The sequence below is a fragment of the Strix uralensis genome, chromosome 13 (genome assembly GCF_047716275.1).
Source record: "Strix uralensis isolate ZFMK-TIS-50842 chromosome 13, bStrUra1, whole genome shotgun sequence".
Lineage (NCBI taxonomy): Eukaryota > Metazoa > Chordata > Aves > Strigiformes > Strigidae > Strix > Strix uralensis.
In genome coordinates this window covers 20,368,790-20,394,507 of record NC_133984.1, presented here as the reverse complement: position 1 = coordinate 20,394,507, position 25,718 = coordinate 20,368,790, and the positions used below count along the sequence as shown (strand labels likewise).

At 44.3% G+C, this 25,718-nt stretch overlaps 1 protein-coding gene across 6 annotated transcripts in view; it reads left to right on the top strand.

The window, feature by feature from the left end:
- The window catches only part of PASD1 (PAS domain containing repressor 1), a 107,154-nt gene that overhangs the window by 72,907 nt on the left and 8,529 nt on the right, over positions 1-25,718 (top strand). For 5 of the 6 annotated variants that reach the window (XR_012630734.1, XM_074882818.1, XM_074882816.1 and 2 more), the window contains exons 2-14: positions 4,255-4,346; positions 5,844-5,900; positions 7,304-7,458; positions 8,239-8,330; positions 10,141-10,230; positions 11,334-11,454; positions 12,655-12,768; positions 13,442-13,560; positions 14,423-14,505; positions 18,175-18,281; positions 20,947-21,094; positions 23,199-23,280; positions 25,145-25,268. Coding sequence is in view for 5 of the 6 variants with exons in the window: in XM_074882818.1 (XP_074738919.1) it covers positions 5,869-5,900; positions 7,304-7,458; positions 8,239-8,330; positions 10,141-10,230; positions 11,334-11,454; positions 12,655-12,768; positions 13,442-13,560; positions 14,423-14,505; positions 18,175-18,281; positions 20,947-21,094; positions 23,199-23,280; positions 25,145-25,268 (1,267 nt within the window). In the remaining variant the exon portion in view is untranslated. Of the gene's footprint in view, positions 1-4,254; positions 4,347-5,843; positions 5,901-7,303; positions 7,459-8,238; positions 8,331-10,140; positions 10,231-11,333; positions 11,455-12,654; positions 12,769-13,441; positions 13,561-14,422; positions 14,506-18,174; positions 18,282-20,946; positions 21,095-23,198; positions 23,281-25,144; positions 25,269-25,718 lie in introns of those variants that run through there. The other variant, XM_074882821.1, reaches the window with a different exon arrangement.

Sequence of the window (25,718 nt, the reverse complement as noted above, 5' to 3'; positions counted from 1 at the left end):
CAGCTACTGCTGCTCTTGCCCACTTGCTGTGGTGCTGGGACAAAGCCTGTCCAGGAACGTTTGTCCTGAAGGTGGGTAAGTTTGTCATCAAGGCACAGAATTACAGAATCATCAAGGTTGGAAAAGACCTTGAAGGTCATCCAGTCAAGTCTGTTCAGTATAAGACAAAGACATTGTTCAGCAGAGGGCTGTGAGAGCCACTGCCGTGGCTTTCCTCCGTGCTCTGTGTGATGGGCAAATGTCCGAGTAGCCCAGCGGTGGGCAGCACAGGACGGGCGGCAGGGCTGTGGTGCTCCAGTACATGAACGGAGGCGACGACCACTTCTGTGCTAAACAGCCATAAAGATTCAGTGGCACTGTTTGGGGTTTTTAAATGTCATTTACATTAGCATCTTATAATTGAATCAGTAGCACTTTACGGAAAAGGTTAAATTCTGCCTTGTAAAAATTAAATCAGCTGTTTAGCTGTCAACCACAGTCATGCCCTCCTGTTGCCTCAAGAAGAATGAAACATTGGCATATTGACATATAAATCGTATTGCTGGAGAATGCATTAACTCTCTTATTTATGACTGCATTGTGCCTCAAAGTGCTGCATCTTGTAATTGAGGGCTCTCTGCTGAATTCGTTGCATGTAAAATCTGTGGAAATTATTAGCACAGCACATTTCCATAATTAAAATATTTCCTGCAGCATAGATTTGAAGACTCCCTAACTGCTGTACATTACTTAAATGCAAAATTTTATGAAAATTTAAATACAAGCACAACAAAGTTTTTATGCATAGAGAATGTTTTTAATTAGACCCATTGATATAGTTGGGAAAAGCCATCAAATTAGCTGGGTTCAGAGACCCTTTTTAGGTGACCTATGAAAGCTTTATTTGGTGCTGACCACAAAGAAATGTGCAGCATTACATTCCTAGAGTGATCTTTGCCTTGCCGGCAGTGACATAACCAAATAATTAAAATTAAAGCTAGAATGAAGCATTCATAGGAACTGTTGGTTTCAGGCAATAATTCTTACTAATGTGATGTTCCATTAAGAGTTATCCTAAGGTAATGTTAATATTTTGATGATTTGCAGTGAGCCAATAAATAAACATTTTCCTTAGTCAGAAGTTTGCAGTTTTAGATAGCTCCTGAAGTCAGACAGTTCTGCAAAACAAAGAATTTTAAAAGAATTCCCTCTCCCATTCTCTCTTCAGTAAAAAACATGCCAGAATATTGCAGATAGGAAGCATGGAATAGTGCTTTAACTATTAGCTGTGTGTCTGAGAAGTCCATTTGTCTTGTTAAGGCTGTCATACTACATTAGCTTTTCTGTAACCCTGGAAACAACCTCAAATACTGTCATATTTGAAAAGTCTAAAATATAACTTGCCCCTAAAATGCTCTGAGTGTTTTTTGAGACTCCCTGTACAAGGGAAGAAAAAATCTTTTCCCTTTACAGAGGGCAATAAGCAATGGTGGATGTACATTTCTTTGTGAGAAAGCTGATCCTCACCTGTTGTAGGTGGGGTGAAAAATGATGCCAGCAGCACTGACAAGTGTCCTCTCTCTTTACCTGCCCATAGAGTTCAGAAATCCTTCTCTCCAAGTGTTGCAGGAGAGGATTTTCAGGAGGCAATAAATAAATTTTGATCCCTCTGGTTAATACAGTTAAGGTCAAAGAGATTCTATCTGGAGCTATTTAAAATACTCTTAACATGTAGACATACTGCTGTCTGTAGTGCTAAGTGCCTTATCTTGCTGAGGAGTGTATACAACCCTTATGAAACTATTCTTAAGTATTCTGGTTACTATATTTAGCTCTGGCTCATAACAAGACAAAAAGCACTTAGCTAAATGTAGTCCTGAAGTGCTTAATCCGGTTAAGAATATTTTGACCTTAGGTGTCTTCTACTAAGACTTTTTGTAGCTCACCATCCTGCTGTATCATGCAAAAAGCTTCTCTGCGTGTTCGGGCCTGTGAATTCTCGCATGGCCACTTATTCTGTTAGAGCCTGGAAGTCTGGTGTTGACTGAGGACATCTCTCACGTTCATTGGGAGTGTCCCATTGGGACAGACCTGGGAAGCCTCATTCTCTGCCCCTTGCAGCTCGCTGCAGCGGGGTGCGATAGCTGCTGCTGGAGACTGGAGAATCTGGGCTTCATTCCCCAATTTAGACTCAGTGAGCGTTAACTGCTCTGTTGTCTCTCTCAGTGACCAGCTTCCCTCAACTTACTGCTGTTCAAGCTGGCTGGGAGGGCAACCACGTGTACAAGGCAGAAAACCCATCAGGCTTCCCAGGAGTTTTCAGTTAGACAACCTATGGGCAAGGCAGTGTGAAGATTTCTGCATAAAGCTTTGCACTCATAAAGCTCGGGAAGAATCTTTTGTTTGGCTGAATTTTTGTGTACTTAAGCCCATATAGAAAATAAGTTTCCTGAAAAATTGTGATAGATCTGTTTGTGTATTCACAAGCATTTTTTGTAATTTAACCTGTTGCTTTAAGAAGAATTTTCTTTATACCTACATATCTCCAAAATTATTACAAGTTGGCAAAACTTCTGTATGGGTCATTCTTCTAGTGGAGAAACAACTGTATGAGTTGAATAAAACAGCACTGGCTGATGAGCAACAGTGATTAAGATGAGCAACTCGGTTCTGTGATAGCTCAATAGGGTAACAAATAAGATCACACGCTCCTTTTGAACTAGGACAAAAGCTTGTAACTTGACCAGCGTATTATGACTGTGAGAACAGAAGCGTAGCAGATCCACCATGTTTAAACTTGCTACACAGGTGTTTTCAGTTGCAGCCTCACTGAGAATATCAGGAGTTGTGTAAGATTTTCCCTGGAAGTTCATGTTCCAAACTGAAAATGATCACTTCATCCCAACTGCATTTTTTACTGATTCACTTACCATTGAAACACATTAGGTGTTTTATATGTTACTCTTGTACTTCTGTTATGTCAGGAGGTTCAGGCCTCTTGCAGGTAACTTCCATATTACTGTTCACAATGACTGTATCACACTTTATCTGAGCCAATTTTTTTGAGCAAATGGACTGACATAATTTCATTTAGCTGCAATGAGCAGGATTTGGCCCGTTGTCTCACATTACTCACGTAAACCTCCCCTACAAAGCACTCTCACCGTATCACTGGTTGGGATCTGTGTTGCTCGTGGTATTTAGCAGCACCCCCACAATGTCAGCCCCTACCCTGTCCCAGCTGCCCTTTCCAGCGTGCCTGCCTGACGTGTGTCTCTTGCAGTGGTTCTTCAGCCACCTTCTTGTGTTTCCTCCCTTTGAGGTGTTTTCACTAGCTGGGGAAAAGAACAAGCTCTTTCTAGTCCTTTACATGATCAAAAATGTTGGGGTATGTTTGCTCATTCACCATGGTTACAAATATGTCATCTCTGGTAGTGGCAGCGAGTTTTTTGCGGTGTCTTGAGCTGATGTTGGTACTAATGGTAACAGATGAAACAGCCATGAACCTGGGCTCAAAGCAGGGAGGTCACTTTAAGGGCATTAAAAGCTTGTTAAATTTGGAAGCCCAGCACTTGGCTGTTGCTGAAGATATCACTGTCAGTCATGAACAGTCTGGTTACATTCGTGTCCTTCCTGAGAATGAGGCTCATCTGAAGCCAGACAAGTTTCAACAGGGATGGTTGCAGGGAGGTGAGCACTGTAGTGCGGGTATAGTCAGGAGTTCAGGGTGTTCATTAGTAACTGTTTAAATCACAAACAAAAAGGAGATGTGTGTCCTGTCAGTAGCAAATCTCAATGGGAGGCCTTAAATCCATCCACAGGTGGGCGATTGTGGCTTGAGCTGACTTTAGCTGATCGTGTTCATCTCAAAGGAGGGTTTTGGTTGCGTGATTGGGTAGGTGAAGGATGGATCATACCCGCTGGTTTTCACAGCATCCATGCCATGTAAACTATCATACTTTGAAAGGACTCCCATCAATCCTCACTGGCCCCAACCTAGTAGGGCCATTCTTCCACCCTGCTGGGCCACATGGCTTTTTGGACACAAGAGGTCAAGTTGGCCTTCCCAGGCTGCTTCTGCGGCTGCAGGTGGTGCACACAGAGTCAGGAGCCCCAGAGCATGGTTCCTGGAGGCTTTGTTGAGCTTTCACCAGTTGTACTTGAGCATCTTCCTAACTTACGGCGGTAGACTTTTTCAGCTCGAAGTGATTGCTGCTCTCTAGGCTAAGTCATGCCTGCAAACTGTGTTTTAACTGGATTTTCTTTTCCTTTCAGGATTAATTTTTCTCCGTCTCTATTTACATGGTGATAAGAAGTGCTAATCTCACCCCATCAGTCTGGACTGATGAATCTGAGGAATAGAACAGGTAATTTCTAATTTGGCTTGTAGCTTTCAGTGATTCAGGCAGCGAGAACCACTCTCTCCCCATGGAGTGCATTCATAATTTGGGACAAAAGAAATCATACAGTTTCTTCTGCCCATGTCATCTGCAGGGTGGGAGATTCTTGCCCTGAAGCAGGAAGGGAAGGGAAAATTTTTGTAGCTTTTACTGTGAGCAGCATCTTTGACTTCCTATCAGTTCTGGGTAGTTTTATTTCATGTTCCTTTTGTAGCCACCAAGTTGTTTGAGCTTGCTTGAATTGCCTGAGCAGTAGTTTGAGCAGGGAAAACATTTGAATATACCCAACTGAAAAATGCCCCTTGGGTGCTGGGCAGGGTGGGAGGTGAAAGTGCTCGCTAGAGATGGAGGCAGATTGGTGCTGATGCTGGGGATGGGTGCAATTTCTTCTTTGGAGGTGTTTGAGGGGGTGCAACCCAGCAGAGCTGACCCAGGCAACGTGGCGTGGAGTGACAGCAGCTGGCTTGTCTGCATCCCTGGCTCCCTTCCCTCAGACTTAGCCCATCTGAGTCACAGAAAGCAAGTCATCAGTGAAGAAGCTACCGTCGTTGAATTTTCCATCATTTCACGGGGCTTGACAGTACTGTGTCCTTACTGAGAGTTGTTGCCAACTGTTCTCCCTACCTGCGCTGCAGGAACAGTTAAGATAAGTGAAGCCAGCAGCCCACAATGACTGTTGTGGTGCAGGAACGTACAGAACCCAGGGAACCCAGGTCACATTCCCTTCTTTTTCCTGGTTAGTGCCAGATGAGGAAGTTTTAACTTGAAGTCTTGGGTGTGAGTCCTAGGGGTAGGACACAGCTCAGATGATGTGGTGGAAGTCCACCAGCAGAAGCAGCAGTCATTGGCTGCAGGATTCTTTGGATGAACCTTTCTATCATATCATCTCTTAGATGTCCTGATAGTACCCTGCTGTTGCCTAATACTAATCCTTTGGGGGATTAGCATAGTTTCCCTCTTCCTCCTATGCCCTTCCACTGGGAAAGAAAGCTCAGATGCTTTTCAAGCATTGCAATGCTTGAAATCAACCATCAGCTTGTTTGATTTCCCAAAACAGGACCAGGCACAGTGCTGCCTGGTACAGACATCAGAGTCAAATCAGCTCTCACGTTAGTAGAGGAGATGCTGATCCCTGTGCAGAGTTCAGTGCTTCGGCAAGGTTCCCCATCCTGTGGCAGAGGAGAGTACAAAGGCAGGCTGAGGGGCTGCTGGCTCTTAGCTCTTTCTCTCTAAAATCATGCTTATTGTAGCTGTATGTTTGGGCATATAGCAGCGTTTTCACTTCTCAAGCCTCAGTAGCTGACAAAACAAGCAAGAAACTACATTACGAGAGTGGAGTTTGGGAAAGGGAAGATTGAAACATCCAGACAGTCATAAAGTACAAACCAGTAAGCTCCATATTCTGCCATCCTCAACAAGACCAGGGAATGTGTCTCAGTAAATAATTCTGTCTTTTTCTTCCAGAGCCCTGTGTTGTGTAAACGAACTGATGGATGAAGATGAGAAGGACAGGGCAAAGAGGTATGAAGGGGTGCACAGAGCACTGAGAGTGGAAGCTCTCTCAGGGGAGAATTGTAAATGCTGCGTTGTCCAATGCTTCAAAAAGTACTTGGGACCACTGATGTCAGAGGCAAAACCCCCATGCAGTTTACAGGCTGTGTGTAGCAGACCACAAACAGCATAATTAAGTCACCACTTCCAAGCTTCTCAGTGTGTTTGACCATCCCTGCAATGGGTTAATCAGCTGAGTGGCCCTTAAATTATGTTGTTGTGCCCTCAGAATCTCATGTTATCCCATGGCTATTTGTTATCTTGATGCAGGACTCCTGACCTGTGATTATTGGCATCATGCAGTGCTGCCCACCTGGGGTAGAGTTCCCTGTGAAACTTAGAGAGCAGTCCTGCTTTAGCACAGGTATGAGTTAGTCTCCCTTCAGAGAAGTGTTTGGCTCAGTTCTAATTAGTCATCGTACACAAGTGCCAAAACAGAGATGACTGTGAACATAAATGCTGGATCTGAGAACCTCCAAATGCCAACCTGAATATGAATGGAAATGCTTTCTACATACCACACTCAGTCTAGATCACAGGAAGCATGTACCATCATGAATACACTTGTAAAGAAAATTAATTACTACTGGAAGAGGTTGTATGAAAATAGGGTTATCTCAGATACGAGCACTGGAAAGAACATTTTGGAAGAAACTGAATGGATTTGCTTTCTCCTTTATTGTTTTTAATGGAGGGGAAAACCCTAATAAAACATTCTTAAATTGTATTAATGCAAGCTGGAAACTAGTCTGTGGTTTCTGCAGCTAGACTCTTAACATTCCCAGTTTCATATTATGGCAGCAGCTTTTCAAAACCAGATACAGAGCATGTGCTTGACTTTATTCTGCAGTCAAGTTGTCTCTGCACAGTATTGTCTCTTGATAAGCTACTTTAGCAAGTACAAATCAGGGAATAAAGAATCCATCACATTTTGACCTTTAAATGCGTGTGTAGTAGCTGCAAAACAAAAGTTCATAAAAATGAGGTGGGCAAAACATGAGCATGTAGACGCCAGGACTTCTCTTACTGGAGAAATTTTGCCCATAACACCTTCAGCTCGTTATCACCACTTTTGAAACAGTGGGAACTGCTGCTGAAACGTATGTGAGGATATGGTCTTGCTTAAATTAATGTAAATCACATTTGTTACCTTCAGGTGTTGCTTGCTGAGGGTGAGTTCAGTCCTGCTGCAAGGCTCTAAGCAGCAGCAAGGCGCTTACGCCCACATCTAATTTTAAACAAATGAGCAGTCCCAGCAGAGTTTAGATTCTTGTATTTAAAGTGTTTTGCTGGTGCAGGGCCATTTACCTCTCCCTGGGTTGAGCTGTTGGTCCTTCATTTTACTTAGCAGCATTTATGTTTCTGTCACCCAGGGCATCACGCAACAAATCTGAAAAGAAGAGGAGAGACCAGTTCAATGTCCTCATTAAAGAGCTTTGCACGATGCTGCAGGGCCACGGCCACCCTCTCAAGATGGACAAGTCCACAATACTGCAGAGGACCATTGACTTCTTGCAGAAACAGAAAGGTACTGGAGGGTGCTGACCAGCTCCTGTTGAAGGCACTGGCTCGGCATCTGCCCAGCAGCCAGTTTCCGCTCAGATGAAAACTGCTTTTCCCAAGCATCTAAGACCTCCAGAGAGGACATGAACCTAAGTGAGGGTCAGAATAAGGCACAGCATTTGGCCTCAGGGAATGGGCTAGGTTTGAATACAGTGCTGACCAGTTAAACGTGGATATACTTCAAAAGATGCAGTGCTGTACGCTTTTTAATGTAGTGGCATTGCTCCATTTCCCTTGCTGGCCTCCACATCCCCTGGCACGCTTTGTATACTCTCAAACAGGGCATGAGGGAGGAAGAGCTGAAGAACAACACACACTACAAAAGCCAGGGGAAGAGGGTTTCTGTACCCTATTCCCAGGTCTCCTGGGGTAGGACGTGACTGGGCACAGCCTGTCTTGCTGCCTGGGCACTTCTGTGAGTCTTCCTGAAACGGCCTCAGAGTCGCAGACACCCTCTGCTCCCAGTGATGCTCAGCTACTCTGAAATAAGCCCACTGACCTTAATTTTTGAAGGATTTCTTGAGACCACCCAAAATGTCTCCTCTTCCTTTTCTTGATTTCTAATGCATTTCTGTCATCATGGTGTGGAAAATGACTGTTGCATACAAGAAGGCTTTGTGTGGAGAATGATCTGAGGATGATTCCTCTGAAAGCCTCTTAGAAGAAATCTAGTGTTACTTGAAAATGAAAAAAAGAAATCCAACTAGCATGAGTCATGTTGCTTTTTTGATGTTTTCTCTTTAAGAAATCACAGCACAGACAGAAGCCTGTGAGATTAGACAAGACTGGAAGCCTTCATTTCTTAGCAACGAGGAGTTCACCCAGTTGATGTTAGAGGTAAGAAGAAATTAAAGCTGCATAGATTAGCGAGAAGTAATCAGTTCAGTGGAGTAGTTCAGAGACATATAGTATACAGGTGAAAACCGGTAGGTCCCGATGTTAATGTTAATGATTTCTACTCTACTGGCACGTATAATACAAACCTGACAGAGACCAAGGTTCTGCTAAATGCTTTGCAGGCACAGAATTAAAAATATGATTGCTTCCCCTTAAAGCTTTTCATTTAGGAATTAAGAACAATTTGGCCCAGATTTGGCTTGGTGAGAGAGTAAAATGAGAAATGCCCTTCCCAGAAGAGCTGCTAGAGCTAGCAGTTTTAGCAAAAACTTGAAAGGACCTGAAGAAAGCAGAGCAGCTCTCTTCCTCCCACATCCCATTAGCCAGGCAACATTTACTTTGCTGCCTTTGCTGCTGCTAGCTGTGCAGTGCTGTACTTGTGATGTGAATGCTGTATCTTTTGCGTGGATTGTCTTTAAGTGCATTCAGGAGAACAGCTCTGATACCTCTAAAATGCTTAGCTGATCTTGAAACACCCCAAGAGCCTACATTTTTCCTTTCCTAAGGATGCAGCTTTGGGTTTGTGCTGCACGCTCCTCTGGCGAGGACATCTCCTGCCCTGCGTGGGCAGCTGTTGCTCTTTGCCCCACCAAAATAAGGGTGTATGCTGGGCTGAGCTGGGAGGTGCTGCAGTGTCTTAGTTATTCCTTTTCATCAGGATGTCATGACTCACCTCCCTGGAAAAATCTGTTCATTCTTTCTGGGAATTTCTCTCACCAAACAAGCTAGTTTGTTCCAGCTGAATCAAAACAAATTCCCCCCATAGAAGTGGTGGGGGAGAGAGAGCCCTTTAATAACTGTTGGCTTTCAGGGCTATGTTAGACAGTTGACCAGCTGACTTGAAATCAGTGGTTTTTTCCAGAGACATCTTATTTTCAGCAAAGGCAGATTATGACAGTGAGGTGGGGAAGACCGGGAATGCTGCATCTTTGGCTCCCTGTAGCTAAGCTGCAGAGCAGCCTAACAGTGTCTTTAGAAGAGTTGGCTTTGTGCATGGTGCTGATCAGAGGTTAAAACTCACAGGTATTGGTAAGTGTTAGAGAAGAATAAGGTGAGACACTGGGTCAATGGTACAAGAAGATGTTGTGAAGAATAGGGAGAACACCCAAAGAGGAAAGCACATGCAGTGACTTAAAAGGGACAAAGAACTTTGACTCCGGGACAGAAACCATTGTGAATAAGAAAGGGGAAACAAAAAAAAAGTTTAAAATTGTTGTGTCACTAGCCTAAGAAATGAGTGCTTTACATAAATAAGGCTTTAGATCTTGTCCACGTAGACCATAAATACAGCACTGTATAACTTTTCTGTCTCTGCTTATCTGTCTGTCCATCCATCCATCTACAATGCTAGGTTTGCCATGATGATATCTAGCATCTCCTTACGCACCAAATTGGTTAACTATTGTGTAATTCAGAACACATAATGAAGTGACTGAAGTCACTAGGATTGTGTGGGTGTAGAAATCTAACCATCACTGTCTTGCTTCATGTTAAATAAATACTCCCTGGGTGAGAAATACAAGTCAATTTAATATTAATGAGCAAATAAGAATATAAGAAGAATGTTGAATTAGACAGCATGTGTAATTTTTATTTTTCTGCATTGAACTATCATTTCCATAATTGATTTATATTAGTTTTAGGCTGCTAGAAGCACCACCGAAGAATAAATTAGCCTCTTATAGTCTAAGTTGTTCCCTTGCACAATTCTTTTAATTTTTTTCTTTTTTGCCTGCCTTTTCATCATTAGGCACTAGATGGCTTTCTCATTGCTCTTACCACTGATGGGATTATTATTTATGTATCTGATAGTGTTTCATCTCTGCTTGGACACTTACCGGTAAGTTCTGACAACGCGATATGTTGAAGAATCATTCCCCTGCCTTAACGCAGTCCCGTCACTACAGGGCTGGGGCTTGGTTTTGTCCAACCGAAGAGGCAACTGACACTGGGTGGGGGATAAACCAACAAACTTGGGGAGTTTCTCAAGCTCCTGTGAATTACAGATTCTCTCTCAGGGTCTGCGAGTTAGCTAAAAAAAACCCTATGCAAAATCACTGTACTCGTAGCTCACTACTTGGTTGCGCTTCTGAAGGATGGTCTGAGTGGTATTTATCCCACCAGATATATGGAAAATCTTACGCTTACGAAATTTGTGCATGCTGAAGCTCTCCTCAGATAATTTAAAGATTATTCCAGGGCTGAATATATGCTCTTCCAATGTCATTGGTTTTTTCACTTTGACCCCATCATCTTCAGTAACAAATATGTGGCCTCAGAGTTTTCTGGGAGAATTTCTAGACATCAGTTAGCTGTTGGGTACAGAAGTTTCTGTTGGCCCCTCAAAAACAATTTTTATCTGGTGCCAAACATGAGGCACTAGTGATGCTATGTGAGGGAAGATTTGAGCACACAGTTAACCTGGCCGAATGTCATGGTGTGCAAAGAAACAAATACGCGCTGACATTTTGGCAGAACCCCTTTAGTCAGGATGTGTGGGTTTATCAGCACTGACACACTTGCAGGTTGAGCTGATTTTGACAGATGTTCAGCCCAGAAGACAAATGGAGGATGTGAGGAGGAGCTCTCCCACTTCTGTCTTGTGCTTCCAAAGGGAAATGTTTAAAATATTTCTCATCATGTTGTATTCCTGTGGTACCAGGGATTCTTCTCCAGCTTGCATCTGGCTGAACTGAAGGGCAACCTCTGGGTCTGGAACCCATTCAACCTTTTGCAAATAGATAGCAACCCTGGGGTAAAATAACCTAAGGGTTATATTCTGCCCTAGATCCATCTGCAGATTGACTGGGCTTCCTTGACAGGGCTTCCTTGTCTTAAGCATCCGTGCTAGACCGGTAGCATCTGTGCTCTGATGCGGGTGAAAGGATGTGTGGTTGTGTCAGGCTGTACCGCTGAACATGACAAAGCATTCTTTTGTATCAGTCAGATTTGGTGGACCAAAATATATTAAACTTTCTGCCTGAGCGGGAGCAGAGCGAGGTGTACAAGCTCCTTTCTCCACATGTGCTCATGACAGATCCTGTTGCAGCTGATTTTCTAAACGGTAAGCTCTGCTCTTGTCTGTTGGCCAGGGAAATTTGCCAAAGGCAAACAGCTCCCAGGGGAGCCTGCACAGGGCTCACCAGCTATTTAATTCTCCTGCCTGCCACTTCTGCTTTGCCACAGTTAGTATTTCTGGTTTTTAATTCAGCACATCATCTAATGTTCCTGCATGCTCCCAGGACTTCGTCTTTGATTTGGACAGTCTTTGGTTTGCTGTCTGCTTTGCATCATAGGACAGTGAAACTGCCCTCATTAGATATTTTTCTCAGGATGGAATGCTGGACTGAGCCCGTTAAAGGAGTGAGGGGCTTGGGGGAACAAAAAGGGTAGGAGAAATCCCGAAGGGTTTTGGCAGAATCTTTGTTCCTTAGGAAGCTTGCATGTCTCAGGACACCTGAAAAACCCTACATGTAAATTAAGCAACAGCCTTCCTATTGTAACAGTCCATCTGGATCTCTATTGCTGGCTGCTGTTCCACCCCCAAAATATCCCTTTCCCCGAGAAACTGTCCCCAGCACCAGAGCGGGCAGTGGCATCTTCCTAACATCCACGTTCCACCAAGCCTGTGTTGGAACCCCCTTTCCTGGTGGGTTTGGCGTGGCTGGGCAGTGCTGGCCTTCCCTCTCTGCTGCCCTGTAAGTGTCAGCGGGAACTGGGCAGCTCTCGTGCTGGTGCTCTGCCCTGGGGCTGGTTTCCCTCTGGCTGAAGGCTGCGTGGTCTAATCCATGGAGTTCAGACGCTGGGCAGAGAAGTGAATAAGAGCTTGGCACAGTGCCCTCCACCGTTAATGGAGCAGCTTAGGGTGACTTCAGTGCCCTTTGGATCTGGGTCCTGCTGAGCGGTGCCAGAGCACGGTACTGCAATGCCACTTAACAGCTTTGCATGAAACTGTGCACGCACCAGGTCAGGGGAAAACACCGCTGACCAGTATTGCCAGGGCTTCACACCCAGCGTAGCGGGGTGGCTGCAAAGCCATGGGAGAAAGGGTGAGAATACATTTCCTTAAGCAGAACCAGTGGTTTATTGCTCCTAGTAGTTACATATTTACTTACGGCTATCAGGAGCATCCCAGCAGGGTGTGTTCAGATACCACAGTGGTAGGGTTAGTATAAACACCTAGATAGATTGGATATATGGAGTGTGCTAAAGTGCAGACTTCTAGTAGCATTGTGTATGCCTGCCTCTCTTTCTCTCATTTCAGTGGAAAAACAAATAGAGTTTTGCTGCCATTTAGCAAGAGGCAGTTTAGATCCAAATGAACCCCTGATGTATGAATACGTGAAATTTGTAGTGGATTTTAAATATTTTACTCATGGTAAGTCACTGCTCCATCCTACCTTTACCTCTCTCCCTCTCTCCTTTGAGTTGTGTGTTGATCTGTAGCTTCCTAAAGGTCTTGTTTCAGCTGAAAATGCACTGTAATTGGCAGGGGTGGAATGAACTGTGGATATGTTGGAGGTATTTTTCATATAAAAGTGGTGGGGAGGCTGTGGGTCAGAAGAGCGCACTCTTCTACATGCTGTGTTTGAAGAACTGATACCAGACTGATCCTACCTCCATTCGACCCACTGCCAACTGTAAAGCAGCCTACTTATTCAAATAACCAGTAAAATATACTATTCTGTTTCACTTTTGGCAATCAAATGACACTTTTAAAAGATTAAATAGTTTGAGAAACCTGTAAAATCTTGAATCTTGCAAATGTTGAGCTGGAGAAAGGCTGACAAGGAGACTGTAGCTGCACACTGTGAGCTGCTCAGAGCTGTCTTACGAAGCTTCCCTGCAAGCCAGGGGCACGTGGTTACCACTGTGTAACTTGGAGCCTAAAGGGTCATGCTTTAAATAACATCGGCGTGTATCAGTGTGGCATCACCTTGTGGGTAGGAGGAGTTTGTTGCTTGGGTTTCATCAGTCATTGTACCTGTCTTAACATGAAAAGAAAGCTGTCCTTCCTCTTCTTCTTAAATAAATTGTCTGGTTGTGTCTAGTGCCTACACCCTCCTGTAATGGCTTTGAGTCAGCTATTGCACGAGCTTTCAGGTCAGCCACGGAGGAGCAGATTTGCCTTGTAGCAACTGTTCGTCTTGTCACACCACAGTTCTTAAAGGTGAGAGCTCTGCGACTGCATCTTCCCTTTCATGCGGGGATTGGCCGGTGCTCAGCAGCAGAGCTGCTGCTGGTACCACGGGCCACGTGCTCGGCTGTTGCGAGGGGAGCCGTGGTGCAGCAGCCTCTCAAAGAGAGTGTTCAGCAGCACAGATCCTTTGTGCAGAGGGTTGGTAAATGAGAGAGGACTCTGCTGTGTTTGGGAGTGGGAGACGACATAAATATATATTTTGGAGTGATGAGATACGAAGCAGGAGTTGCTTTTGAGAAGAGGCAGTCGTGTGATGGGGTGTCTCGGAGCAGTCAGCCCCGGTGACCAGCTAAACTGTTTGAAAAGTTGCAGCCTTTAAAGAAATACATCCCACCGCTCCTTTGTGTAAGAAGGCCACCCGCATTTTGAAACACTGTGAACAACGTGTTTCATGGACTCTTTCTGCTGCTCTGTGTGTGTCCTGTGGCACAGGACAGTGGTGACAGGGATAACAACCATAGGTGCTTCTTGCTCAAGACAGCATTAGCTAGCTCAGTTTGAGGCTGGACGTGGTGCTGTCATCCATATTCAGATACCAATATTTACAGAAAGCTGGGGAATTTTGCCTACAGACTGCAAGATGAGGCCCTTGGACTATTTATCCTAGCTTTGAAATTCAGCCCAGGGTAAATTATTCAGCCACTTTTCATCAGTTTATGCATCTATGAAACAAGGCTTATACATTCCTTAGAGGAAAATAAGTCACATGCTTTAAAAGCACTATATTTTGCTAGGGTTTGTTATACCAAGAAGATGCATCCTTGGTCTTGATAGAGGGCTACTTTTGTCATTTCATAGGATTAAATATCTGAATGTGCCAACTGTTTTGCAGGAGCTCTGCAATGTTGAAGAGCCATGTGAAGAATTTACATCGAGGCATAGTTTGGAATGGAAGTTTTTATTCTTGGACCACAGGTAAGAGATTTGGTTTTAGTCACTGAAGAATAAACAAAGTAGTTTAAAAATAGAAAACTTTATGTAGCTATTGCCTGAGATCCCAAGTAGAATAGCTCTAATTAAATGCAACTGAGTAAGTAATAATGCTCTGAACTTACTTACTAGGCATCCTTAAATGCTTTGCACTTTTCCATATTTTAGGCAGGTAAGAAACCATATAAAATGGTGGGAAAATGTCTAGAAAAATGTCTAACTTCACCAAGATATTAAATCATTAAAACTGAGCAGTGTGAATCCTGTTCACTGGATTCATTTAGCTCCTCTGTTCTCCAGCTACAGCTTCCAGGAATCCTTCTAAATCTTTTGCTGTGTCAATAAAGTTTTGATTTTCACCTTGAGAAATGGTGAAATTTCTAAAAATAAAAGAAAAAGCAGTGGATTAGATTATTTAATTGCAGATTTGGTTTTGACAATGCCATATGGTGGGCTAAGATTCAGCTTGGTGAATGAAATAGACCGGACCCACTTTATTAAGCTGATGAATATAGGATTCATTTTCTCCAAAAGAAAATGGAAGTTTTTGTTCACTCTTTTACCTCTCTGTATTTGACATGTAAGCATAAGCACATTGCAAAATCTTACCCTTTTCATTATCCCTCCCTTTGCAAGCTGTGAAAAGGTAGTCATTACTAGAAATAGAAGACCAGTAAATAAGGCTGTAGGGAAAAAAAATATTTGCGACCAAAAAAACCTAAATATAATCTGCACATTTAGAGCAAGGAAGAGAGCAAATATAAATTAATAATAACTTGCATTTATATAATAAACAAGATGTGTACCTCACACATCATACCTTGAAACATGGAAGAATTGACCCTGCGACAGCCCTGCGGTTAATGCTGTGTGGTTTGGGACAGTTGGCTTATTATTCATGTCAAGATCTTGCTGGAGTGACCTTGATAGACTTTAATTGGTCTGTCCAGTAATGCACATTGTCAGAATCAGGTGATTAATGTTAAGATTCCTGAAAGAGTCCTAAGCCCCTACTTCACCGGCTGATGAAGTGAGCTGGTTTTCCAAAGGACTGTGTCCCAGCAGCTCCTGTGAATACAGCGAGCAGGAGCCGCTTTGAAACCTATCAAAGAGTCTTTTGATGAATCTGGGTTATGACACAGAGAGGAATCTCTCTGCGCTGGGTGCTTGCAGCCACTCTGGTCCCACTGATATCCCCAGTGAGGAAACCATTGTTACGGAGAGTAAATTAAGCTGATGCAGATGCTGAGGCAGAGTCTGTGACAGCCCCAGATGCAAGCGGTGAGCCCAGACCCAGGGATGAGTAGGGGATTGTGTGGGTTGTCTCATTTAATCACCGATTCAAACCTCTCTTGTTGTTGGGTATTTTGCTGTTTCTTGCTTATCTGTTTCAACTCACACTGCCTGACGCTGAGGTGTGCCGTCAGTAGGGGCAGAGGGTACCCAGCATGAGTTGGAATCAGGACCTTTGCTATCATGATGAGAACATAAATCGGAGTAAAGATAGATAATGCAGAAAGCACTCCATAGATTTGGATAAACATTAGAAAACTAGGAAATATCTGTATTCTAGGTGTACATGTAGAGGAAGAAAACCTAGCGACTTTGGTAATGGTCTATTTCTCTTCTGCACTGTGGTCCTCTCCTTATTTTCCCTTCATTTATTAAAAGACTGCACTTGAAAGGTTCTCTGCAGACTCTGCATTTCCATTTGCACAGCGAGTTGCAGGCCTCAAGGCTGGAACTTAAGCTAACAAGACACTTTAAAATTGTTTCACAAGCAAGACAGGCCCTTGTCAAATGACAGATGAGGAGCAGTTTGGGGTTGCTTTCTCATTTAAAGAATTCTGTCGAAAGTCAGGAAAGCAAAATAATTTCCTGATCAGATTAAAAGTTTATTTGATGTGCATCTGAAAGACATTATTGTCTTGAATATAAGCATGTCATTAAAGATAGGAGAGACACTGGTGTGTTCTGCCAAAGAGACAGCAAGGAAGGACACTTTAATAAATACACATATTATCATCGTTAACAGAAATCTGGGTCACATGAGGAAAAGGAACACAGTGCTCTATGAAAAGTTATTTGAATAAATAAAGCTGTATTGTGGAGGAGACCACTGTGTACTAAGCGTGCTCTGTTTCAAGAGCTTTGCCATCAGAGAGTGTGGAGGACTGGCTTTTCCAGCCAAGCCTTTGTGCTGGGTCTCAGGAGCTCCTGCTCAGACCTTGGTCCTCCTGGGGCTGCTGTTGAGAAGATCCCTTGCTGTCCCTCCTTTTCCCCTGTTTCCCATTTAGTGCAAAACTGCTCGTGGCTGTGGGGAAGAAAGAGGTTGTAAACCTGTCGGGGCTCTTTATTGAATAATCTATGCCCACCATGTCTCTCAAGAGTACAGATGTGGAGCTGGGTTGCTCAGCCAGGACAGGAGAACTTCCCGCATTAATATCCAGAAAACTCAGGACTGATCCATCCAAACCCAAATATATTTACACATAAATAATTTTTGCTCATATTCTTGGCTACTTTATGGCATTCACCTTTGTTAAGAGGGCCACTTGACACCCCAAGAGAAAGGCAGCAGGAGAGGCAGGTTTGATAGGCAGTGACACCTTCAGACTGTCCTGGTTTTGAAACATTAACCGTTTTGCTAACACACTGCCGCCTTATTCCTGAGGAACATGCTGAACTTGGCAGGTGAGCCGCATGCTATCAGCACATCCAGCAGCCAAAATAAATAGGTGGAGCCAAATTAGCACAAGTCCTGCCTCACAGAGTATGTGTGGTGCTTGAATTGGTGCAAACAGGAGTGTACTTGAGCGCTAGGGGACAGAAGGTGGCATGCTGATACAGGGAGTAGAGGCAAAAATAGTGGTTTTATCCTCACATTTCAGTGTTATTTCATAATCATGAGCTAGCAGGCTCCAGTGAAGACTGTCCATAAGCTCAGTGTTGTTAGGACACCTGTTTAAAAAAAAAATCTCACACTTTGCCTAGAAAATGGAAAGTCTAGAATTAACAGTAGAATAGTCATGTAAGTCAGTGCAATGTGCCCATCTAAATACTTCCTTGATTTCTTCTCTACCTGCCATAGAAATAGCAGTTCTTAAAATCAGCCCCTTGCCTATGTTTGTCTTTACTACCAACACAGAAACTTTTTTGCTGGCTCTAATTTCCCAAGATTTTTCATGGGAACAATTACTTTTTCTTTTACCCAAGCTGGTCCTGACACACATTGCAGCTTCCCACTTACTCTTTCTTCTGCAGTTGCTACCCAGATGACATTTACATCCAACCTACTGGATAATTTTACTTGAGCTCCAAGTTATTATGCACACGAACAGCCATAGCATTTCTCAAGCTGTGTGTCTCACAAGCATGAATTGAGTCACTTGCATTTCTCTACACCCACATAATGAATAGGCTATGAAACAGTAAACACACACCTTTTCATTTTCTCAATTTTTACCTCTCCCTTGCTGTTTTTTCTGCTTGTATATGAAAATACATCGTTGTGTGTATGAAAATCCACTCCTGATTTCCCTGCCAAGTGAACGTACGAGATGGTGGTTTTGGTCGCTAGTATCGCAGCGTATCTGCCAGGATGTCAAAGTGTCAGATTTTGTGCTCACTCCCTGCCCTTTGCTTCCCTTCTAGGGCTCCACCTATTATAGGATATTTACCCTTTGAGGTTCTGGGAACATCAGGGTATGATTACTACCACGCAGATGACCTGGAGCTTCTTGCTAGGTGCCATGAACACTGTAAGTTCCTCTCCCTCTGCAGCGTGCCTGTCTTTGATCTCGTATGTCACTTGTACAAAACCTTTTACTGTCATTGCTAAAGGCATCTTTATCTGGGGCGCAAAGGAATTCTCTCTTCCCGAGACAGGCTGTCATAGCTGACGCTTACCTGGGAGGTTGAATCCCTGCAGAATTCACTCAGAGCAGGAACTCTTTGTGCAAGTTTCCCAAATTGGCAGATACCCTGTTTGAGCACAGGTTGTCTGAGAGTGAAATGAGATTAATAAATGGGAAGTCAGAACTTTCCACCCTCTGCCCCCAGTTTGTGAGGGCAGCCCCAAACCCTGTGAGTTTTGTTGGCTGTCGCAGTTCATGGGGACTTGCTGTTCCCTTTGGCTCCAGAGTCAGCCAGGAGGCTCAGCTCACCAAACTGCCTTCTGAAAGCAGTATTTGGATCGCCTGCCTGTGCAGTTAGGTGTTGTGAACCTCACTTACTGTTAGTAAAATGCTTCCAGAGATTCAGACTCTTTTTTAAATACCAAAGTACTGCATAAAGATTCCCTGTGGGTGAAGATGGCTCGGTTTTGGTCAACCTGAAAGTAAAGCAGAAAAGTCCAGTTCAGACTGATGTGCAAACACCAGAGAATATCCATGAAGTTCATCGTCGTGCAAGGTGAAATACTGTGATCTGCAAGAGCCCAGGGGGACCCAGGTCAGAAGGAGCACTTAGCCCAAGTACTGCGGCAGGGCAGCCCGCTGCTGAAGAGCCATGTCTTACTGAAGGCTGGAGCTGATGTGAGGAAGGGCAAAAGGAGGCAGCAGATGTGGTCTACTGTTAATCAGTGTGCTGTTCCTACCAGAGGAGCATGTGAGATGCTTTATCCCCGAGACTGTGTTTTTTCCATTTTATTACATGCGCTTCAGGCTGAGATACTGAGCCAGCACTAGGTCTGTCCTCCATCTGGTTTGCATTGCCAAGCACTGTAATGAAAAGTAACTATGCACTTTGTAAAGTGCATCTAGGTAATCAAATATTTTGCCAAAAAATATTACTTATAGATTTCCTGTTGGGCAAACTCTCTGTTTGTCTCTGCTATCTCTGTTTGAAAAGAGAGTGTTTTGTCAAAAGGAAACAAGGACACCCCGGAGAGTGGAGAAAGTGGGATGCTGTAATTACTCTGAGATATAGAGCAGTGTGATGGAGGGACACCAAGAAACTCCACAGCCCCCCCAGCACACTGGAGCTAGACAAGCTTTCATCTCTGAGTTGCAAACCACCCCCATCTCCACCACGTACCCTCTACCACTTACACGTATAAGATGCTAAAGGAAAAAGTAGAGAATGGAGAAAATTACTTCTTCTCTGAATGTCAAGTTTCCCCACTCCACTTTCCTGATGGCTTTTCTGCCCTGTCAAGGCAAAGTGCTGGTGCAAAACAGGTGGGGGGAAGCGGGTGGCCCAGCTGAGCACACGGAGGAAGCTGTGAAAGGGGCTAGACACAAGTTGTGTCAAGTGCAGCAGGCATGTAGATGGAAATATTAAAGGAATATTTTAATTGCTCTCAAGTACAGTACTTTTTAGTGCTGTTTGCTTAAAAGACCATTCAGACAGAAGTGGGCTATTTAACTAGATGATGTCCTTTTAAAGGTAATATATGCGTGCAGTTTGACGTAGATGCTAACTATATTGAGAGTGGGGTCAGTAGAGAATCTATTTAGTGATTTATGTTCTACATCTCCACTAGCCACAGATCTTGTCTTACATACTAAGAGAGTCTTTGCACTACACACCTGAAGGAAAGGATCTTTTAATCTTACTATGCAGGGGGACAAAGTAAGGTGCTGGCAAAGTGACTTATAGAAGTTGCTTCAGGAAATCTCTGCCAGGACTGGGAGCTGAGTGATCCCCAGCACGGTGTGTTAGCCAGAAGACCTTTGCTAAGTGCTTCATCTAAAGCCCAGCAGTGTTAATGGGATTACTAAATAAGTTAGTCCTGATATTTAACAAAGTGAAGGTGTGCAGGCGAGTAGAAGTACTTGGGTTAGTGTGGCTTGATAAGTTCCCGTTTGTCAAGTTGACCGCTCTGGGCAGGCATCTTGCCTACTGTGAAGTGAAATGGGATTGCTTAAACCACGTTTGTATTTTACTTTGCATTAATTATGGGTATTTTAAGTGAGCATGTTTCATTTTGTACTCCCAGCAGTCCGGGAAGAATTAATGTGGTTATTTAATGTAGTTCTCCTCGTTATTTTCCAGTTGTATTAACACCACTTGAGATTTTTCTTGTCATCACTCAGAAGAAAACCCTCAGTTAAACTGCTAAAACTCCACTATCTTATTGTTTTGTGCCATTATTAGGATCCTGACTTCAAGCCCCCAGTCTTTGAAATGCATTCTCATGTACTTGTGAAAGGCCAATATCTAGGTACATAGTTATGACAATTAGTAGTTATAAGAACAATCTCAAAATAGCAAAGTGCAGTCTTGAAAATCAGTAGCAGAAAAGAACCCAAGTAAAAGCTCAGTACGTGCTTGTGTATCATCTGTCGTGTTTATAAAGCTGCCAGAGCCATTTTAGTGCAGTAGCAGACTGCAAGAGGGGTATGGGACTGAGTAGTTTTTCTAATCGCCTTTGCACCATGAAATTTCCGTTTGCTATAAATTGCTTTCTTGTTTGTTTAACAGTGATGCAGTTTGGAAAGGGAAAGTCTTGTTACTATCGGTTCCTGACCAAAGGCCAGCAGTGGATATGGCTGCAGACACACTACTATATCACCTACCACCAGTGGAATTCCAAACCCGAGTTCATCGTTTGCACTCACCTGGTAGTTAGGTAGGAGCAAGCACCAAACACTTCACAATGCATGTCCCATGTGCTCATCCATTATTTTTTTCTAGTTCTGTTTTGTGTTAGCCAAATATTTGCTGTGCATATTGACACGCTAAGATGGTATGTAATTCTATTAAACTATTATGACTGGGAATATGGGGAAAAGCATAATATGTTTTCACTACTCACTTTTTTTTGGCAATGGGGCCAAAAGCCTGGAAGCCACCATTGGCACAGTCTGTCAGTGTGTTAATTCCCCTTTTATCCCTAGCAATGATATGGCCATAGGAAGAATTAAAGCTGTTAAGAATCAGATGGGTTTATGGGCTTGAATGGGATCATACATCTCCTACAAAACGTTTTGATCAGAGCTTTAAATATTTGTGATTTGAAGTTAGCTGCTGTCCTGCTAGCCTTATCCTCACCTGAAATTCAGCCCAGGATCCCCCTCTAGTGGGAAGCTGCTTGTGCTCGGATGCAAACCTGTGTTGTAAGGCAGTGCGTGTGTGGGCTGCTCTGTGATACGCACCTTCTGGAGGGGAATCTGCTTGATTACCACTGTCATCTCAAAAAAGATTTTGTGAGACTGAAAATATATTTACTAAAGGGCTTGAAAAAATAGTGACTTACTGGTTTGCTCTGTTGAGTAAACATATTGCTCATGGCATCTTTCTTTACTGTCAGGAATCAATTTGTGAAGTTTTTTCTGGTCCCTCTTTTTCTTGTCAAATATCTAGTCAGCTGGGATTCTTCTCTGTGTTCTGAAACACAGACTGAGAACACCTTACACCACTAAACAGGTGTAAGTGATTAAAGCTGTGTGTGCTGGTATAAACTGCAAGTGTTATCATAAGCAAACGTTAGACACAGAGATTGCCTCTGAGTTGTGTTGCTTCTGCTGTCCTTCAGGGAATTTGACTTCACTTCAAGCTCTGAATTTATTGTGCATGAACTTGTTTCTTCTTTTTGCTTCTAGTGCCCCTTAAACCTAGCGATATAGTCCTAAACAGATTTGAAATTCAATTCTGTCTCATATAGTTAAGGTATAGATTATATTATTGAAATACACAAACTAAAACATGATTTCAGGAAAATTTATTGCTTACAATGATATAGGTGAGTTCAGTTCAGCAACTTCTCTTGCCTCCCACAAGGATCATGGCCCATTAATATTTCAGCACCCTAAATTCTGGCACCTTTCAGTGTCCATGATCCACAAGCATCCATCAGAATCTTTAAAGCACCTTCTCCAGTTTATCCCAACAGTGAATCATGTGGCATTGTTTACTGTAAATATTTTATTATTTAAGAAAAAAAATAGTAAGGGAAGCAAATACACACTTTTAGAGGCACATTCCTGGGGATTCCTAAACCTCGCGTTGCACCTGGGCAGCCGTTGGTTTGTATTCAGAGCTTCCACCAGAAGAAGGGATGTGAACTCTGCTGTAGCACGCTGCACACCGCTGTGTGCACCCTCAGAAAGAGGGGATCTGACCTTCTCCTCCCCAGGGCACTGGCTTAGGTCTCACTGAGCTACCATACAACATGCAAAAGCTTGATTCTGGATCATCAGCAGGTTAGAAAATGTATGTACATTTGCTATGGCAGTTTACCTGCACAGAAGCTGTAGGATCATTCTTCTGCCTGATTATAGAAAATGGGAATGTCCTTTATTAGGAAAATTGTACTGAGGATGAAGACACCGATTTTTGTCTTCACTAACCAAGTGCACTTTGCTTTTAGATCAGTTTTGCTTAAAGGCATCCAGGGCCAAAATTTACAAAGGAGTGTCTACGTTTGTGCTTGGAATGATTAGTGCAATTAATCATATAGTCTCTGCAGTCCTGGGCACAGTAGGACTGGGACACTGCCCTGTTGTTTCTAATCTGTGGATATTCAGCATGTGCTGTTGTTCTCAGATTGCAAGGCTGTATGATGATGGTCCTCTAAGCACCTTGTGTATGAGAGAGTGTGAGTGTGTGCTGTGCAAAGCTTGTGACTCAACATGGAAACTCTGTAGTGACCTGTATGGTAGGAGAGTTACCATACAGTAAACAATATCCAGATTAAAAAAAAAATAAATAAATTTTAAATCCCAATTTTTCAGTTATGCGGAGGTTCGAGCTGAAAGAAGGCGAGATCTTGGCCTTGAAGAGTCATCAATTGAACTGGCATCCTCTTCTCTAAAGGTACCATGTCCCTTCACAGTTGAATGACTAGGTGTTTAAACCAAACCGAGTAATCACTTACCAATCTTAGGAAAACATCTGTTCTTTCTTCTCCTTCTTTACTCCTATCTCCTTCTAAGCCTTCAGTTGGGTTATGACTCGAGCAGACCCTGAGAAGTTTTCCACTGAGTGGCTCTAAACTTGCCTATCTTGGTTCAGGATATAACTGCAAATTCATCAGTTGTATTGCTGCTGTTCTGCTATTCACTATCCTGAGACCGTTACTCAAACAATAGGTCACACCACCTCGGTTCAGAAGCAGAAGAGTAGAGCTGAAGGCTAGATCGCTGTACCTGTCACTGTTAGTAAGGCGCAGAGGATCTGAGCGCAGGGCAGCAACACATGGTACCTGTTTTGTCAGGTGCCAGCTCGTCACTGATACTCAGACGAAGATTGGAAGTGAAGGGAGAACACTTATTCCAGACTTCAGCTCTGTTTACACCATTGGGCAGGATCGCATCAAGTGTAGGGCTGTGACCAGAGCAATAATTTCCATGGTTTGAATCAATCTGGCATCCCAACACACCTGCCCAGTTAACAAGGTCATTTTAATTACTTTTAAATTCTTCCTCTCAGTAGTTTACAAATAAGACCAGTGATCAAAGTAATTTCAAGCGAATTGTTGTGTAATTATCATTCCATTAGCCTCATTGCTCTTCAGACATTAATTTACAGAAGCCATTTATGGGATATATAGGGGAAGATGTCCCAGAGACACTTTGCATTTGAGCAAGGACCATCTTGCAAACAAATTGCTTCTCTGTCACCACAGAGAAGAAAAGACACTCTGTGTCTTTTTCCCCTTTTCACACGATAGCTGAGATATTTTTATGCGGACCTTAAGCTGCATCTGTTGATGTAAGGCAGCTGGAGGAGAGGCAGAGCTTGATCTTCTGGAGGGGAGTGGGAAGCTGGGGAGCTCCCTGGGAGGCATGGGGAGGGTGGTGGCATGGCCATCATGGTCACCCACGTCCTGATGGTGAAACAGTCTCCTACTACCCAACAGTTACGGGCTGTTTGCCATAAACCATCTGCCAGGTGGCATCTGTCATTTTGGTGTGACAGCTCCGAAGCCATTAATATTCAGTAGCTGAGGCTGTTCCCCGCTGCGGATGTGCTGCCAGGTTCCTGCCTGAGCAGCCTGCCGGGAGCGACTGCTCCCCAGGGATCAGCTCTCAGCATCACCTGGGACCTGTCCCCCACAGGAGCCATTTGCTCTAGGTTCTCCTCGGGCTGCAGCTGATGTCCCTGTGCCACTACTCCATGTCCCTTCCCAGCCACCTCTCTCCATCTCTGCAATGAATAAAGCCATTCCCCAGCCAGCCCCTCCTGCTGCCTTCATTCATTACCTCTGCCACCACCCCCCGCTGTGCCATGGACAACGAACTGTGACATCCCTGAAGGAATCGGGCAGAAGGAAGCTAATTATAAAAGCATATTTCCATCTGCACGCAGCTCCACGGGCAGCGGAGTAGGAGGGTGGCAGCAATCCCCACAGTGTTTGCCCGACGCACGGTGTGTCCCCTCCACTGCCACTCGCTGCCATCAGACGGGTGTCCCGCGACAGAAATGCGTGGCTTTGCCCCAAAGCCATGGGTACCTGGGCTGTGATCCTGAGGGTCCTGTCTGCACAGGGGTACCTGAAGGCTTTAGGGTGAACACTGAGGGGCTGACCAGGGTTTGGTGGTGTGGTGCTGCAGTGCTGGCCCTCTACACACCCAGACTGTTATTTTCTTTGTGCACAAGCGGTCAGGGAGGTGGAGGTCCCCTCCAGCACCATCCTCTCCTCCTGACGATCTCACCGCTTGTGCTTCGCTCCCCGCAGAGCCACAGCAGCTACCTGGACGTGGGGCAGTGCGGCAGCAGCCAGGACGCCAGCCGGGAGGGAGTGTCACTGTCATCCCACAGCTCCCGGCGCTCCTCGCACACCGCCCTCTCCGACTCCGCATGTAGGTGCCAGCGCGGCCGGGGGCAGCCCAGCGTGAGGTCAAGGAAGGGGGCTGGAGGGCAGAGCAGCCTCCAAAATGCTGCAGTTCGGCTGGGAGTGACTGAGTCAGGGTGGGAGCGGGGTGCCAGGCACCGGGACTGACTTACTGAGCCATAACGTGGGTCAGGGCAATCCCAAGCACAAATCCAGGCTGGGCGAGGAGTGGATTGAGAGCAGCCCTGCAAAGAAGGACTTGGGGGTGTTGGTGGGTGGAAAACTGACTGTGAGCCAGCAATGTGCGCTCGCAGCCCAGAAAGCCAACCGTGTCCTGGGCTGCATCCAGAGCAGTGTGGCCAGCAGGTCAAGGGAGGGGATTCTCCCCCTCTGCTCTGCTCTCATGAGACCCCCCCTGCAGTGCTGTGTCCAGCTCTGGGGCCCCCAACATAAGAAGGACATGGACCCGCTCAAGCAG